This window comes from Haliotis asinina, chromosome 13 (genome assembly GCF_037392515.1).
Source record: "Haliotis asinina isolate JCU_RB_2024 chromosome 13, JCU_Hal_asi_v2, whole genome shotgun sequence".
NCBI classification, from domain to species: domain Eukaryota; kingdom Metazoa; phylum Mollusca; class Gastropoda; order Lepetellida; family Haliotidae; genus Haliotis; species Haliotis asinina.
In genome coordinates this window covers 31013393-31027059 of record NC_090292.1, presented here as the reverse complement: position 1 = coordinate 31027059, position 13667 = coordinate 31013393, and the positions used below count along the sequence as shown (strand labels likewise).

The window sequence follows — 13667 nt, the reverse complement described above, 5'->3', positions numbered from 1 at the left end:
GTGCCAGTGATTTTACAGCAAGACACCACCCGCAGGACACATCTACCGTCAGCAATCAATAGCTTTGGGTCCATAAAATACAAGAGATAGATTTTCCTGCCGCTTCACGAGACATCAGCCGGATGGAGACTGTTCAAACAGATCAAGAATGACAGCGTGCAAAGTTGGAACTAAAAGACATAATTAAAATGAGTAAGACAACGTGTGACGAGTGACCCCAGCAAATGATAGAGACGTTAGGCGATTCAATGGCTGGACGTGTAGAGCAGTGTCACGTGTCATGGTGACGTCACTGACAACTGACTTTCCCCGGTTGTATTTCCTTTGCACGTGTTCAAAACGTCACGTTGGCGCATTGTAAACAGTCGTACATATATCACTGTGAAGGTGCTTCAGTTTAAGGCTAATTGTGATACCTCTACGCCACAAAGATAAGACAAGGGAAAATGTGTCAAAAGGTGAGGAGTAAAAGACAAGATAACGCCAGAACGCCATGACACATCGTCGAGCCAGGACATCTAGTGCCTTTCTCTAGACATCCCGTGGTTATGGATGTAAGTAGACCAACAACTTTCTGATCAGGGCCAATAATACTTGTGCTGTTCCACAGATAACAAGGGCTGATGTTCTTTGGGTAACGGATGTGAGTTTTACGCAGATAACAGGGGCTGATGTTATTTGGGTAACGGATGTGAATATTACACAGATAACAATTTAAGGGCTGATGCTATTTGGGTAACGGATGTGAGTATTGCACAGATAACAAGGGCTGATGTTATTTGGGTAACGGATGTGAGTATTACACAGATAACAAGGGTAGTTGTTATTTGGGTTAAGGATGTGAATATTACAGAGATAAAAAGTCGTATACCCCTGTGTTATTTGGGTAACGGATGTGAATATTACACACATAACAAGAGCTGATGTTATTTGGGTAACGGGTGTGAGTATTACACAGATAACAAGGGCTGATGTTATTTGGGTAACGGGTGTGAGTATTACACACATAACAAGAGCTGATGTTATTTGGGTAACGGGTGTGAGTATTACACAGATAACAAGGGCTGATGTTATTTGGGTAACGGATGTGAATATTACACACATAACAAGAGCTGATGTTATTTGGGTAACGGGTGTGAGTATTACACACATAACAAGAGCTGATGTTATTTGGGTAACGGGTGTGAGTATTACACAGGTAACAAGAGAAGATGTTATTTGGGTAACGGATGTGAATATTACACAGATAACAATTTAAGGGCTGATATTATTTGGGTAACGGATGTGCGCATTGTACAGATAACACGGGCTGATGTTATTTGGGTTAACGATGTGTGTATTGCACAGGTAACAAGAGCTGATATTTATGATACATATGTGAACACAGTCTAAGTAAACTGAGTCTCAGTACTTTTCGTTACACTCCACTATTGCCGCGAACTCAGTACTTGGCTGTAACGAAAAGTACCGAGACTAGGTTTACCTAGACTGTATGTGAACATTGCACTTGTGCTATGGTTACCGACATCATTATTGTTACCACTTAACACAAGTAAAGGTTGATGTTACTTTGGCAACTGACTTATTCATTAGACATAATAAAATAAACAAAACAAAACAAAACAAAACAAAACAAAACGAAAAAAACCCCAAAAACAAAAAAAAAACCCAAAAAAAAAAAAAAAAAAAAAAAAAAAAAAAATGATTTATCCGCCTCGTGTTTTTCAAAACGTGTCACTGCATCTTTGGCTCATCTTTCTGCCACGTTTTGAAGCATACTCCATGCTATACATCCACTTGTGACTGTTCCAGTTATCTCCCTTTATATCTCGTCATGTTTGGTTGCAGACCCATCGATGGCTTGTTTTGGCAATGTCTGCAGTTTGGTTGTGGACGTCCAGCAATGGAGAACCAGGTGGTAGATTTTGAGTCGACCTCTCAAGATGCACCATGTAAAATATTTTCGTTCTTGTTTAACTCCACACCGGCAATATTCCAGCTAAATGACGGCGGTCTGTAAGTAATCGTACATTGTCCAGTCAATCCAGTGATCAACATCATGAGCATCGATCAACGCATTTAGGATACAATGACATGTGTCAACCAATTCAGCGAGCCTGGTCATCCTATCCCTTTTATGACAAACATGGCAAGATCAGTCACTACAAAAATGATTTGGTTTCCTGAAACCTGGAAACCATTCGTATTGTGGGTAATTGGGGAATCCAGTTGGTTTCCATTCACTGCAACTGAATACTGAGTTTCCAACTAGATTCCATTTTTGATTCTGTGATTTTGGTATTTCTGTAAATGGAAACCAACAAAAAAAATTGTAAAATGTAGTTTCATGTAGGGTTCCTTTGCATTGTCTTGTACTAAGTAACATAAAATGTGTCAATGTTCGACATAAAGTTGATCATTCTGACATCCAGTTGGTATCCATTCAGTGAAACTGGGTGACCTAGTTTCCAAACAGAATCCGTAATGTACACTCTAAAGTTATAGTTCCGGAGACGGAAACAAGCAAGAGGCTTTGGTCATGTGTATACTGCTGGTTTCCATTCCTGACTGAAACCTAGATTTGAAGATTAGCTTAGAATAATCACGAGGTCTTATAACTGAGTTGCTTAGATGAGCAAAAAAAGTATATTGTTGTTGGAAACTAGATTGGAAACTAGGTGGAAAACTACGTTGGAAACCACAACATGGACACCACAACCTGGAAACCAGGTTGAAACCGTCAATAAACTCATACATGGAAACCAGCTGGATCCTGCTTGGAGGAGTGGGTAATGAAACGAACTGGAAATCATCCTGAAATGGTGCAAAATTCAGTTTCATGGAAACTACAATGAAACTACAGGAAACTCCCTGGATACCTACTGCAAATGTTCCAGTGTTCCAGAAACCATCTTATTTTTGCAGTGAATTCTTTGTAACTATGGTCTTTGGTGTTTGTATGTGTTTAAACCACCCCCGTAATGAATACCGTTATGTGTTGTCTTTAGAACACTGATATCAGTTGATTACATGGTGTTAAATACGAACAACAGGATAACGCAACTCCTGTATACTGTAAATTTTTCAAGGCAATATGTAAGCTTTGACACAATTATTAATTTCTAAAAACAGGACTTATTGATTTATTTATGAAAAAAGATTGATATGACAAGATTGTTTATAAACTGAATTTTATATAATAAATTCGCACTAGATCAAGATTCAAAAAGAAAAAAAATGTGTTAACAGAGAGCATCAACATTGTCTCCAATTAAAACAGCAAACCCAAATTAAAGTTGATAAGGGGAGATAACTCGTGTCCACGTTTTCCTCAGGATAAAGACTTGTATACACAAAATACATGTATCATGAAGCATTGTCAGAGACAAGATAAAGGGTAATAACTGCGTAACATATTTACGCGCTCCTACTGCCACATCCCGTCGCATACGGCATGCGCACAAGCACAATTCGTTATGCCCGTCCGTTCGTTACAAGCGAGCTTGTATTAAACGTAGTTCACGATATTGCTCCTTTTGATGAAACTCGATGGTTTTGATTTCTCGAACCAGTGTCCGAAATAACTTCAGACCGAAACATAAGTCTTACTAACCTATTCAGACAATGGCCTACTTTTCAGATGATCCGAATTTTCTCGTGTGAATGTGTAAATTGACACCACAAACATCTCTGGTTAAACTGAATTCAAATACCTTGTTTCATAAGAAAATGGTATTTACAAATGAATTTCAATTTTAAACTTTAATTGCACCGTCATTCTCTACTTTATGTCGAGGTTGAGGCAGCATACCTTAACTATGGAATCACGGATTGCCCCTGTCTGATGAGGTCGTAAAACGATTTACAATGCATCTGGCACACTGGTTAAACCTGTTATGTGTTGTTTTGCGCTTATTGAGCGTAGTTCTGTAACGAAATATGAGGTTGATGTAATAATAGTTCCGTCAGAGACCGCTAAACTTTTTATAGCGGCAGAGCCTCGTTTTGATATTTCCAGGTTCCTGTTTATCAGAGCTCGCTGTACGACGTAGCACGCCATACGACGTATTTATTAGGATTAGAAGGAGCTTAGTGTTGCAATATACAATTGCGTAGACTTATCAAATCACACTGATTAATATTTATGCATCCAGTTAAATGACACAGTCTAAAAATACTGGACTGGTTATCGCATTAAGCTGCGCAATAGGACAGAACCAAGTAAACAGGAAACGAGACTTTTCTGTAATCAATGTTTTGACATGTCACGAGCCCGAAATTTGAGTGTAGAAACTAAACAAAAGATTACACAATTAGACGAGTATAAGATATTGTCGGCGTGACACAGCCTTCGTCACTAAATTGACATGATAGCCGTTTTTATCATGCCATAATCTTGCATCATTAAAAATTGTATTCGTAGCTGAACAAGTCATATATCTACAAAATGACTCGCCAGTAGGGCCCATGGCTGTGAAAAATTACTCGCCAACTGAATTTACACTAGACGCTGGCTAGCGAGGAAGTAGGTATTACGCACACTGTCTCCTTAAAATGTTAAGCCATGCTAAGGTTTAGTTCCTATTATGGTCCTTCATTTGTAATAGGTTTATGTTGTACTATATAATTAACCTAACTACTGGTCCTTCATTTGTAATAGGTTTATGTTGTACTATATAATTAACCTAACTACTGGTCCTTCATTTGTAATAGGTTTATGTTGTACTATATAATTAACCTAACTACTGGTCCTTCATTTGTAATAGGTTTATGTTGTACTATATATTTGACCTAACTACTGGTCCTTCATTTGTAATAGGTTTATGTTGTACTATATAATTAACCTAACTACTGGTCCTTCATTTGTAATAGGTTTATGTTGTACTATATATTTGACCTAACTACTGGTCCTTCATTTGTAATAGGTTTATGTTGTACTATATAATTAACCTAACTACTGGTCCTTCATTTGTAATAGGTTTATGTTGTACTATATAATTAACCTAACTACTGGTCCTTCATTTGTAATAGGTTTATGTTGTACTATATATTTAACCTAACAACTGGTCCTTCATTTGTAATAGGTTTATCTTGTACTATATGTTTAAACCTAACTACTTCCCACAAACAGACCTTCAGTGCCTCGACTGTGTTGATGTTGTACATCCAACTATGTGCAGCAGCTCAACTCTTTGCCAGGAACACGAGGTACGTTGTACAGAGCTTTCAGTGCAGTGTGTATATGTTGAGAACGGTAATGATGAAGCTGGGATTATTTTTACAACCCGAGAACTTATACCCTGAGTAACACCTGTTTTAAACAGCAATATTCCAGCGATATGACGGCGGGGAACGGAATTAAGATACGGTGTACTGTCAATACCGGCATTACTCGGGACCAAATACGAGTGAGTGAGTGAGTGGGTGAGTTTAGTTTTACGCCGCTTTTAACAATATTCAAGCAATATCACGGCGGGGGACACCAGAAAATGGGCTCCACACATTGTACCCATTAGGGGAGTCGAACCCGGGTCTTCGGCGTGACGAGCGAACGCTTTAACCACTAGGCTACCCCACCGCCCGACCAAATAAGAAGTGCCGGTAGTTTGCTTATGAAACCGACGCACACCGGAAGTTCACTGTCGTACTGTCACTCTGGTGTTGACAACGTGTTTGAATAAGGAACAAGACAGTGCCTGACTGGACATTCATGTTTATTCATTCAAATAAAAACAAGGTTTATAAAACAAGGTATATTTTGTTTACATTGTGAAAGGTCAGTGATCTTACGTTGTATTTTGTGTGCCGATGCAGTTGCACTGTCCAAGTTTTGTAAATGATACAGAAGCCGTGTTTCCTGACTGGATGCGAAACGTAGACAGGCAGTAGGGTAGCTTAGTGGTTAAAGCGATCGCTCATCACGCCGAAAACCCTGGTTCGAATCCCCACATGGGTACATTGAGTGATTTTCAAAACCAACCCAAATACTTCAAGGTCATCGGTAGATGACTCAAAAATACTGACAATAAATAATTGTCCCGTAAATACAGTTGAACTTGTATGGGGGATGTATTTCTGTATTCAAACATAAACATTTCTACAAAGCGTCTTCAAAACTAACCATGGTTAATTCGATATTAACTTTCACGAGGATGCTATATTTGAAGATGGAACATCACAACAATGCTTTCAGTCACTTTACTACGTTCATAGAGCTGTCACGGCAGTAGGGTAGCCTAGTGGTTAAAGCGTTCACTCGTCATGACTAAAACGTGGGTTAGATTCCCGTGGGTTCTGTGTGAAGCCCATTGCTGGTGTGCCCCGCCGTGGTATTGCTGGAATATTGGTAGAAGTGGTGTAAAAGCATACTCACTCAATCGAAGATCTTTCAGAGGTTCTAGATGCTTTGTATTGAAATTGACTTACATGTGCAATGTTTTCTACCATGATGTATTTCCATTCTACAGCTATGCTTCACATACAAGTACACGTATTCTAACACAACCAGGTACAGGATGGGATGCCAGGATAAGATGGTAATCAATCTTCATCTTTTGTATATTTAAGGATGATATGATGTGGGGCAGCCCTCGATCGTTGCGCTCCGACTTAATGAAGTGTGTGTAAGAGTCATCCTTAATGTCTCCAGGGTATACGTTCCGATAAATTACCACTATACACCGGATGCATCTACCGCTTGACCTGATGCATTTATTATCTCCCTTGGCTGGCTTTTTATCCAATCAGGTGTCAACGCTCGGAAGTTCAGCGTGCCAATCACAACTCACTTTCGTCTTTTTTTTTAATTATCTAACTGATTAAACTTGGCGACACAAATGGAGTTAGTATGAAAGAAGTAAACGGAGTTCTTGCATGTTTGTCAATTTGTCTGTATGATTTTCCCCAAATCTGAGTCGCACTGCGAACAAACTGTCGTAGCCACGACCGCTATCTTTGTTGACACTGGCAAGCTCGATTGTAACGGCGGTTTAGCGGATTGGCTAATGTGAGGATGCGGAGTCAGCAAAGGGAGGTCATAAAATCATCATGCTGAGCATCCAGGGTATAGTGAAGATTTATCGGAGGATATAGAGATTGAGGATGTGTAAGAGTTATCTATGCGCTTTACAAAAAATGGTTCCTCTGTGTTCGTTTTATGCAAAATAAAATATAATAATAATGATAAACACTTCGCGTGTAAGAGAGCCTTCCAAACGTTTAACTGCTGACTTAACACGTCCGCTTGCTGTTGACAAAAGATATACAATGTTTGGTTTGTACAGTTTCTACAGGAAACCAGTTTTAAAGAACTTATTGGGACCACAAATATTGCCTCGCTATATCCGTAGTTGTAAGCAAACAAACATCAAGCGGCCAGGACAAAAAGAACTAGTTCGTTATAAGCGTATTAATGATAAACGTAGTTCTCTGTAATGTATGTTTGATATTATCTCTTGTCTCCAGGTATGCGATCTGGTACCAGTCCGACCAATCCTTGTTGGTAGAAGGGGGACAGCCATAAGTCTTTGGAAACGAAACAACATGAATGTACGGAGTCTTTGTTACAGTTGTTGCCATAGCAACAATTGTAACCGGCGGATGTGTCAGGGACAGGGTGTGACACAAAAGCCTACATCTACCACACCTACTGCGAATACGGCACCAGCTTCCACTGAGACATCTACAACCATGACACTGTCCACGCTGCCTGCGTCCACATCAACTTTAACGCCAACTCACCAGATGACAACTACTACATCAAAAACAGGTAATCTAACATAGCTAAAATGCTTTACCATTTAAACACCTTTGAATTACCTGAACCCATGACTATCAAGGTTAGAACGGGTTGTGAACAAGCCACGCTAGTCAGAAGAGGCGACCAACGGGATCAGGTAGTCAGGCTCGCTGATTTGGTTGACACTTGTCATGGTATCCCAGCTGTGTAGACGGACGTTGTGTCACAACATAGCTGGAATACTGCTGATATAGTGATGAAATATGATAAAAGCATTGTGTATTCATGCTGAAGTAATTAGTAGTATTTGTGTATTGTCAAGGATGTATAATAGCAACTGAAGGCCACAGGAATCATCTACATTGTCAACAGTGTATAATGGCAACTGAAGGCCGTAGAGAATATTTTACACTGCGCACTGTGAACAATATGTAATGGCAGTTGAAGGCCATAGAAATCGCTCTATATTGTGCATTGTCAAGCATGTATAATAGCAATGAGAAGGCCATAGAAATCATTCTGCACTGTGCATTATCAACAATGTATAATGTCAGTTGAAAGCCCTAGACATTATTTTACGTTGTGTATTTTCAACAATGTAAAATGGCAGCTGAAGGCCATAGAGATTATTCTTGTGTATTGTCAGGAATGTATAATATGACTTGAATGCCACAGACATTATTCTACATTGTGCATTGTCAAGAATGTGAAATATCACTTGAAGGCCGTAGACATTATTCTACATTGTTCATTGTCAACAATGTATAATGACAATTGGAGGCCATAGAGATTATTCTTGTGTATTGTCAGGAATGTATAATATATGAATTGAATGCCACTTACGTTATTCTACATTGTGCATTGTCAAGAATGTAAAATATCACATGAAGGCCGTACACATTATTCTTCAATACGCATTGTCACCATTGTGAAATGGCAATCGATGCCATTAGTATTAATTCTACATTCTACCTTGTATAATTGTCAACAATGCATAATGGCAATTGGGGTCATTAACGTTGGTACTACCTTGAGTCATGTAAGCAATGTGTTAAGGCAGTTGAAGGCATTAGAGAATCTACAATATATTTTTGAAGTTGTACAGTTCATTCATCCTTGTTGCAGTGTGTTCATCAGATTATGTTGGCTTTGACGGCAGTTGCTACATGCTTGTCTACAAGTCGTTGCAGTGGGACAGGGCAAAGACGACATGTTCCCAGATGGGTTCACATCTCGTGTCAGTGAACAGCGAGAGGGAGCAACAGTTTCTGGCTAACCTCCTGATCACAGAAGGTATAAACATAATTAAGTCAGCGGCTTATCTCTGAACACTATTTCTGTGATATCGCCTCGTATCAGTGAATGGGTGAGTTTAGTTCTACGCCGCGTTTAGCTGTATTCCACGGTGGTGGGCACCAAAAATGGGTTTCACATTTTGTACCACGTGGAGATTCGAATCCGGGTCTTCGGTGTGACGAGGGAACGCTTGGACCAGTAGGCTATCTGACCTCCTTTACATCGTGCCAGTCTGGTACAAGCCACTTTGGCCAATATTTCCGTTAAATCACGCCGTATCAGTGAGTGAGTGAAATTAGTTTTTCGCAGCCTTTAGCAATATTCGAGAACATCTGAAACAATGTTCCAGTTGTAAATACTATAATTACTTCTATTTATTTAAATAACACTCAAAATCCTGAAATTCAGTCTAAATTTGGAATGATCTGGCAAAGCCTTGACAGGATTTTTCAGAACAAACTATTCAACTTTGGAATATTTTGTTAAAAAGGGGGAGGATACCAGTGAGTGAGTGAGTGACTGAGTTTAGTTGTACGCCGCACTCAGCAATATTCCAGCTATATATCGCGGTCTGTAAATAATCGAGCCTGTACCAGACAGTCCAGTGATCAAAAGCCTGATCATCGATCTGCGCAACTGGTAACCGATGTGACATATCGAACCTGACCACCTGATCCCGTTAGTCGCCTCTTACGACAAGCATAGTCGCCTTATATGGCAAGCATGGGTTGCTGAAGGCCTGTTCTACCCCGGGACCTTCACGGGTCGGATACCGGATGCTGCAGTTTTCCAGAATTTCCCAGACATGTGTTCACCCGTGAAGATCTGAGTTAGAATTGATCTTCAGTAACCAATGCTTGTCGTAAGAGGCGGCTAACGGGATCGGGTGGTCAAACTCGCTAGCTTGGTTGAAGTCATCGTATCCCAATAATATAAATAGTTGCTCATGATGTTGATCACTGGACTGTGTTATCCAGAAACGTTTTGCAGACCTGCCATATATAGCTGGACTGTTGCTGAGTGCGACGTTGTGACGTTAAACAACAGAGAGTCCTAGTTTCATATAACTGAAGGCATCTGTCACTGCAGGATTTCCTGCACCAGCTGTATGGATTGGTGGCTATTTCCATCCCTTCTGGCGTCGATGGACGTGGGTAGATGGAACCGACTTTCAGTATCAGGCTTGGCTCTCTGCCTTCCCTTTGGACGAACAACATCGGACCAGCATCTCAATGCTCAATCTATCCGGGTCCTCGTCGGTAAAAGCGTGGCAGTGGCGGAACGAGAAACCTGATATGTACTTTGCCTTTATTTGCGAGATGAAGTCTTCCGATGCGTAAACTACGAAATGACAATATAGACACTGTTCTTTGAAAAATGTTTGTGTTTTGTTTTGTTTGTATATGACGAAATCTTGTCACGCTTTTTGTCGACATTTCTAACTTTTACTGGCTACTTCTAATGAGAATTTAAGTGTAATTATAATGAAATCATGAAACGTTTGATAAAATAATTAAAAATATCGAAAAATACACTGGACGTTTTACAAAAATGCAAATACTTGAAAAAATACAGTGGAAAGTTTACACAGAGGCAACTTATAGAAAACAGGAGTAGCAGATTGCGATAACCAGTTGATGCACGACTTCCTGGACAACTCTGATGCAGGATACCCCAATATACATGTAAAATCCCGACAAAATGTAAAATCTAACGCTATGTGTAAAACATAACGCAATATGTAAAAATGTTCTTAACGCACTTTGTAAAACGGAATATGTAAAATACAGCTTCGCGAATGAAATTTCCCTTTTTTTTAGAAAGTCTGTTGTATTATTTAACAAAATACTATAGTAAGCTGTTGCAACATTTCTGTCAAAATTTACCTCATTTCTAACTTCACTGAAATCTGGCCATAAAAGCACTTTGTGAAACGGAATATGTAAAATAGAGCTTCGCGAGTGAAATTTCCCTTTTTTAGAAAGTCTATTGTATTATTTAACAAAATAACTATAGTAAGCTGTTGCAACATTTCTGTCAAAATTTACCCCATTTCTAACTTGACTGCTGAAATCTGACTATAAAAGCAAAGCCGGTGATTGTGTATAGTTACTTATCTTGGAAGACAGACAAATGGCTTTAGTTTTTTAAGTTCACCTCAAAATACACAAATTAAATGCAACAGATCATAACAAAAGGTTTTTTGCCATCCCATAGTGACTACGAGAGACTTGGTAATGTGTGTCAGAAACACTTTGAATAAATTTTTGAGAAAGCATCATATTTATCTTCTGTATTTACATATATTTTATTACTCCAACTTGTACTGTGTACGTATAAATGTGTCGTTGGACATAAATATCTTTGACTTAGAAGTGGTTAATCTATCTCACAGTTTTAGGTAGAGTATCCATGTAAGATGCATAGCAGGGATTTGGTTATTTCCATTCTTATCTTTCCTTCAATCGAGTCACAGCTGATACTGCTGCCAATGAGATACAGTAATACCAGAGACATTTTAGACTGGTTTCCAATATTGATCGCTCAAATTTAATGAAACAAAGTTAAATTTGATGCAGTTTAAGTAATAAGGCATATTGATGTAAATGGATACGGGTGTTCAAGGTTTTAGAAAACTAATTCTATCATAAACGCCAGTGCCAAGATCAATGAATACCTGCACAAAATTGGAAAATCGCCAACCACGCCAACGAATTATAATCGTTATTCAACATTCAATCACACTGATTGTCATTCGCTGTGTATTCTGTGACAATGTCATGAATTGACGTTTCATGAAACAGTACCTGTTATTCTATTGCTTTTCTAAACATCTTGGGGTACTTAGCGTCTTGAATAGCTGAAAAAAATATGAAAGGGTGTTTAACCTCATCCACTCTCTCACGGGGTATATGGTGATCCCCTGGTGCTCACGTTGGTATCAAGAATAGTAGTAGTAGTAGTTGGGGTACGAGACCAGTTATGATATATATCAAGCATCCTATGGTATATAGAGGTCAGATGTTTTATGTAAACAGAATAGTGAGGCACGTTCTCCCCCAAAGAGATTCCATCCGCACGGAGTCCAGTGGTATATCTGATGTAAATGAAAGGAAATACTACATGAGTCTAGATCCAACTAATCAAATGACTAGTTTAAAAGGTGCACATGGAATAGGGACGCAAAGACAGGTGGCACAGTTCAGGTCGAAAGTTGCCCAGAACAATGGGACAATGAGAAAACTAGGGGTCAAGAGCAGAGGGACAGGGAGACAAAAGTTGTCCTGAGCAGAGGGACAGTAAGACAGGGCGTGGTCCTGAGCAGAGGAACAGTAAGACAGAGTGTGGTCCAGAGCAGAGTGAGTGAGTGAGTGAGTTTAGTTTTACGCCTCACTCAGCAATATTCCATCTACTAGTATATGGCGGCGGTCTCCAGAGCAGAAAAACAGTGAGACAGAGTGATGTCAATGCGGTTTCATTCTACCAGGTTTTAGAAAAAAACCCACATCATAGAACAGTAAAGTCTGTAAAAAGTCAGTTGGGTAAAATTGCCACATCAGTTTACATCAAAATCCGTGACACTATTAGCGTTCAAAGACTCACTCTCTTGTACGGCAAGGGTAGTGGCAATTGACATCCAAAACTCAGTTAAAGATGAAAACTGGATAAATGCCTGACTTAGGGTTCAACCAAGGAGCAGAATGGCCATTTTATTTTCCAGATGTCCTTATTTACACCATTATATCATTAATATGTCATTTAATTAAAGTACACATTTGAATAGTTCCTTTCATTTTCTCATTTGGTTTATCTGAAGCTGTTTCCCAACCGCGACTGAAGCTATGGCAGGCAAGATTCACACACTTATGAAATGTTGCAATACTCCAATAAACCACCGGTCGTCGATTCATATACATTATCAATTTGCGCTATCTCCATGATTGTTTGCTAGGTCCGAAGACCAATGGCCAGAGCTACCATCTTGATCTCATGTACCATTTGCAATTGATTGGAACCCCCATGAACAATGAGTTAAAACTGAATACATAACAGCATGTATGTTATTTCAAACCGATAAAGAAGGATAAATAAGTGGTTTTCTTTAAAAACCCATTCGGTAATCACAGATTATCAACTACAACTTCTTTATTCTCCATCTACCACCCAGCGGTGGTACAAGAGTACAAAATATCGGACTGCATAGAAAATTACATGATGGCATAGTTAATGTTTAAAGTGTGACAGTATACAATTAATAAACCTTTTTCATTTCTGCTGTTTCCTTTGTACACATTAGTTGCTTGAAGGTAGCCAGATTTTTCCATTTGAGGTATCATGGAGGAATATATTTTAGTCTAGTGTCGTTAAAGCAACTACATCGCAGTAAATAATGAAGTTCATCGGCTATTGCTGGGGAGTCGCATAGCTTACATGTTCTATGTTCTCTCGTTATACCCTCCCAGCGGCCGGTCTCAATGGGTAGATGGTGGTTAGTTGTCCTGAATTTCAGAATTGGCATATAAACATTGATTGGAAGAAAAAGGTAAAGTTCAAATATAAGTCTTTTATAGTCCTATAATAAAGAGCCTTGGAGCTTTTATTCATCAAAGACAACCAGCTCTGAGTAAACTGA

The 13667-nt window shown here is 39.2% G+C and overlaps 1 protein-coding gene across 1 annotated transcript; it reads left to right on the top strand.

The window, feature by feature from the left end:
- The first annotated feature begins 336 nt into the window (after positions 1 to 336).
- Positions 337 to 11313, top strand: LOC137259320 (lithostathine-1-beta-like). The gene is made up of 7 exons (XM_067796999.1): positions 337 to 554; positions 1849 to 1915; positions 5132 to 5208; positions 6468 to 6536; positions 7465 to 7768; positions 8864 to 9031; positions 10124 to 11313. The coding sequence occupies exons 1-7, from the start codon at positions 549 to 551 to the stop codon at positions 10372 to 10374; spliced, it is 942 nt and encodes a 313-aa protein (XP_067653100.1). The 5' UTR covers positions 337 to 548; the 3' UTR covers positions 10375 to 11313.
- The last annotated feature ends 2354 nt before the right edge of the window (positions 11314 to 13667 follow it).